This window comes from Mus caroli, chromosome 12 (genome assembly GCF_900094665.2).
Source record: "Mus caroli chromosome 12, CAROLI_EIJ_v1.1, whole genome shotgun sequence".
Classification (NCBI taxonomy): domain Eukaryota; kingdom Metazoa; phylum Chordata; class Mammalia; order Rodentia; family Muridae; genus Mus; species Mus caroli.
Window position 1 is genome coordinate 1,076,164 of NC_034581.1, and position 5,637 is coordinate 1,081,800.

General features: G+C 40.4%; 1 protein-coding gene across 6 annotated transcripts in view; it reads right to left on the reverse strand.

The window, feature by feature from the left end:
* Ncoa1 (nuclear receptor coactivator 1) overlaps nt 1-5,637 on the reverse strand; it is a 234,321-nt gene that overhangs the window by 42,220 nt on the left and 186,464 nt on the right. For all 6 annotated transcript variants that reach the window (XM_029484861.1, XM_029484858.1, XM_029484860.1 and 3 more), the window contains one exon: nt 2,367-2,547. In XM_029484861.1, coding sequence (XP_029340721.1) covers nt 2,367-2,547 — 181 coding nt within the window. The remainder of the gene's footprint in view (nt 1-2,366; nt 2,548-5,637) is intronic.

The following is a 5,637-nucleotide window of genomic DNA, read 5'->3' on the forward strand; positions in this document are numbered from 1 at the left end:
ATCCAGAGACTGCCCCACCCAGGGGTCCATCCCATAATTAGCCACCAAACGCAGACACTATTGCATACGCCAGCAAGATTTTGCTGAAAGGACCCTGATATAGCTGTCTCTTGTGAGGCTATGCAAGTCCCTGGCATAGCCACAGAAGTGGATGCTCACAGTCAGCTATTGGATGGAACACAGGGCCCCCAATGGAGGAGCTAGAGAAAGTATTCAAGGAGCTGAAGGGGTCTGCAATCCTATAGGTGGAACAACAATATGAACTAACCAGTACCCCCTGAGCTCGTGTCTCTAGCTGCATATGTATCAGAAGATGGCCTAGTCGGCCATAATTGGGAAGAGAGGCCCCTTGTTCTTGCAAAATTTATATGCCCCAGTACAGGGGAAACACCAGGGCCAAGAAGTGGGAGTGGGTGGGTAGGGGAGCAGGGTGGGGGGAGGGTATAAGGGACTTTCGGGATAGCATTTGAAATGTAAGTGAAGTAAATACCTAATAAAAAATTGGAGGGAAAAAAAAAGTTGTGATGGTCTCTGGCTCTATCTTCTTAGTGTTTCTGTCCTGCCCACTGGGCAAGTTCAGTGCAAGTTTTCTCAGCTCTAGCAGCCATCACTGCTGTTGGTCAGATGGCTTGTGCACACAGTGGAAAGGGTCTTTTTCTATATCTCCATGTCTTCTTTCTGAGCCTGCAGTGTCCCCTGAGAAAGTCCCTCCATTCTCTCACACTCGATAGAGAAGAGGAACAGGATCCTAATCCATCAATACATAGATTTTTATTTTATCTATTTATTTATACTTACATATTCATATTCCCAGATGGACTAGCCTCTAGAGGCTTTCTGTTTCAGTTACAAGAAACCTTTATTTGTTTTACTATTATTATTATTTGCTTTTTAGATTCCCATGAAGCTCAGGATGGTCTCCACATCAGCACATAGCTAAAGATGACCTTGACTTGTACCTTCCAATCGCTAGAATTACAGGCATGAGCTACAGTGCCTGCTTCAGTCATTTCATCTCAATTGTACTTTGTACCCAGATACGGTAAGACCCAGAGAATTCATCTCTTTGTTAATAAATGGAGTGTGAAGCCTGATTTTCCACTCTTGACTCCTCCTCTCGTGGTCTGGCCAACTAAAATGCTGCTTCCCAATGTGTCAACAAGACAACTCAGTCTTCTTTGCGGCTGCCTTGAAGTCTTGGGGAATTTCCAGGAATTGGGTCCTGACTTCTGAAAGTTCCAGTGAGAAGGAAGTGAGTGAAGACCCATGCTTGAGCCCATTAGATGATGGAGAGGATGGAAGGAGTCCAGAAGATTCCAGACGTTTTCTTCACTTTCAAGGTCACACAATGGTATTATTATCAATGATTTTTTTTCTAATTTTGAAATATGATATGTGAAAAAAAGACTAACAGTCCAAATTTCATGAATTTCAAGTATTACAGTACTAGTCTATTTTAGTTAGAAGAACGCTAACCAGGGTTAGAACAGTCGTGGCATGCTTTAACACCATGGTCTCCTAAATAATATTCCATGGAAACTCATTCTGTGCGGTAATGTGTATTACTTGAGAAAAGCAATTCTATAATATGGAAAGTTTGGGCAATTCTAGTTCAGTAAATATGAATTGGCTTCTCTAATTTAAAAGAAGCTGCAAACTTTAATAGCCAACTAAATTTCATCAGGAAATGATGGACATGTAGTTGTTTAGGGTACTTTGAAACAGAATCTTTTCTTTTTATAAGACTAGTATTCAAGAGAAAGATTTGAAAAACATGCTCTGACCCAATACTATATTTCTGAGTGTTGTTATAGGTGCTCTCCTCGCCCCTAATCTGTAACAATTACAAAAGGAGAGGTTACACTACATTAGAACTATTCAAGAGCAGCGCACGCCTGGAAGCTTAGCACTTGGGAAGTGAAGGTAGGAGGGTCAGGAGTTCACAGTCATCCTCAGCTCCAAAGCGAGTTCGAGACTACCCTGGAATACATCAGACCCAGTCTCAAAGAAAATGCATGGTGAGTTCTTACTACTAAAGCTAACTGCTTCATGTTTAGAGTGGCATAGTGAAAAGATGCTTCATTCTTTTTTTTTTTTTTTTTTTTTTTTTTTTGGTTTTTCGAGACAGGGTTTCTCTGTGTAGCCTTGGCTGCCCTGGAACTCACTTTGTAGACCAGGCTGGCCTCGAACTCAGAAATCTACCTGCCTCGGCCTCCCAAGTGCTGGGATGAAAGGCATGCGCCACCACGCCCAGCTAAGATGCTTCATTCTTAACAGACAAAAGTGTTCTGCAATAATGGAGCAAGACAAAGGGCTAACCCACGTTCCTCAAAACACTTAAAATGACATGCTGTCCCAGCACATACTGTTCAGCCTGGGAGCAGATCTGGCAGTGGTGGGCTGAAGTGAAGCTGGCAGGATCTCTGACTTGATGTTGACACCGGTGACCGCACCATCCATCCTGTCTGTCTCGCACAAGCTCGGCAACTGTGCTGCCTTCTCCAGTGTGGGCAATAACTGATCAAACTGGTCAAGGTCAGCTGTAAACTAAGAAGAGAAACAAAAGTTAGAAGAAACGTATTTTATGTTTTCATTTGAGAGAATGTAGAAGAAAGGTATTTTCTTCAATTTTAGAAACCAAATGTGGCAGAGACTGAATTAAGAAGAGATAGGAGTAGAACTTTATTGAAATTACATCATCTGGTGCACGCCTTTAATCCTAGCACTCAGGAGGCAGAGGCAGGTGGATCTGAGTTCAAGCCACCCTGGTTTACAGAGTGAGTTCCAAGATAGCTAGGGCTACACAAGGAAACTCTGACATGAAAAACAAAAACAAAAACACAACAACAAAAAGAAATTACATGATCTATATATTCTACTAGGGAAAATTTAGACTCTATGAAATAATATATGATAGAATATAGTAACATTATCTATCTAATATATCTTGGTAGAAAGTGAATGTAAGATTGGGATCTGGAGAGATGGCTCAAGGTTAAGAGCACTGACAGCTTTTCTGAAGGTCCTGAGTTCAATTCCCAGCAACCACATGGTGGTTAAGAGAACTGACAGCTCTTCTAAAGGTCCTGAGTTCAATTCCCAGAAACCACATGGTGACTCACAACCATCCATAATGAGATCTGACACCTTCTTCTGGAGTGTCTGAAGACAGCTACAGTGTACTTACATATAATAAATAAATCTTAAAAAAAAAAAGAGAGAGAAGGATTGGGCTGGAAAGATATAAAGATGACCATGCTATGATGCATTGTGGTGTTTTGTTTTTCTGTCTTAGTTTTCAAAATTCTATAATACTTTAAATTTATATCTTTATATCTTTTAAAATATAACAAGGAGGTTGTGGAAAATTTTTTAAAAAAACTTCACTTTGAAGTGAGAACTTCAAAGATCTCAAAAAACCCAAGAACTTAGCGGACTAGAGAGTCTGTCTGTTGTTATATATATAAAAAGAAAGTTGGCCTTTCTTTTAGAGTAGTAGTATATTACAATACTGTGAGAATTAGTAAAAATGTCTACCCATTTCTGTCTCATCATTTTATTGAACTATTTTTTTCTTTTAGATTGTGTAGTAGAATTACATGTATGCACGTTAAATGCCTGAGTCCTGCAAAGCTGTATCTCACATGCTGTCGCCTGCATCAGCAGTCCCCTACATCAGCAGTCCCCCCTTTCTCACTGCTGAACACTATCCCTTTATATGAATATGGCACAACGGAGTCAGCTATTCTTCTGTAATGGAGTTTTGGGATATTCCCAGTTTTTGGCTACTATAAGTGATGCTCTGTGAACAGTTTAGACATGTATTTTATTATGCATGTGCAGAGGCATTAACCATAAAGGAAAAATGGACAAATTCAACCCTATTAAAATACAATTTGCTTCATAAAGACCAAGACAAAGTAATAAGAACAGAAGCCCCGCCAACCACTAATGAAAACACAAGCCACAGCGTGGAGAGGACACCTGCAATGTATAACTAGTGGTGGACCAGTCCTCAGACACACACACACACACACACACACACACACACACACACACACACACACACACATGGAACACTATTCAAAGGCCAACAGGCAGAGGACAGCACATTAAAAAAAATATGGCTAGACTAGCAATTTATAAATTGCTAAATATATAAATTTACAAATCACAAATTTGTTCATATATGTCTAAATGATCAATGGATATTTATCAGAGAAGTAAAATAAAACCGTGAACTACTACATATAGATCCTATAAACCGTGAACTACTACATATAGATCCTATAAACTGTGGACTACTACATATAGATCCTATAAACCGTGAACTACTACATATAGAGCCTATAAACCGTGAACTATTACATATAGATCATATAAACCGTGAACTACTACATATAGATCCTATAAACTGTGAACTACTACATATAGATCCTAGAATGGCTAAACTTAAATGATTGACAATACCAAGAATTCCTAAGGATAGAAAACAATTACAAGGAATACTTGTATAATAGAAACTCCACGTACACACTAACAATAAGTTTATGCACAATTTAGAATTATGCAATTCCACTTCTAAGTATAAACTCAGCAGAAATAAGTGCACATGGCCACTGAGACAGATGTATAAGCACATATGATATACAGTGACATTATTTTATAAATATATTTTTAAATTTAATTTTCAAGCTTAATAGTTCTAATATACTTAATGTTTAAGGCTGTTTTCTGCTTAAAATGATGTTAGTTTTATTGTATTAAAATATGAGATATAGCCTTATTGTCCAAGAACATACATGTGAAGAGACTCTGAACATATGGAGAGGGACGTGGCTCAGCCAGGGAAATGAAGAACCTTACCACGTGTAGAATGTGTTAGGGGAGAGAGATACTTTAAGAGACGGGAAAAATCAAGCTGCTTCAGGAAATTCAAGGGCCTGGGCATACTAAATGTGACCCTTGATTCAGAGCGGAGAGTCTGAGTAAGCTACACCGGGCATGTGTCACTCGGCTGTGACAGGCTACACCTACACAATGTGAAAGCTCTTAGAAGGGAGGGCCATCTTTTATGACATTCTTTCTCAGTTTATAAGCAATTACTCAATGAATAAATCTGCCTATTAACTTTCATACCAGTGCCACACCACCCTAAACATAGATCTAACACTTATGAACAGACTCTGTTTACGTCTGTCTCAGGACATGCCGTGTAAAGGCAGCGGCTTGCTACCCAGAATAGCTAAGTTGAGAAGCAGAAGACAGGAAAGAGGCTTAGGAGAAGCCTTCAGCAGGCCAGCCTACCTGTGTCCTCACACCTCTCTCTTATTTCATGGACATCAGAGCTTCCTCAAATTAGCTGTTACCCAGAGTCCTTTGAAGAACTTCTTTCAAAACGTATATATTCGGTGTGCACCACAGAGGCAGACAGCTTCTGGGACAGGCGGGAGCCACAGAGCCGCTGAGGCAGCACCCTTTTAGGGCCGCAGACATCCGGCACCCTCCCAGCCGGAGGACAGTGGTCTGCCCTGCATGGGAGCCCTCTGCCTCAGGAGCAGGGAGTGCCATATTGGTTCCGGGACTCCGTCGAACTTAGGAACTTAGTCTGCACAGGTGAGAGTGTGCACCACAGAA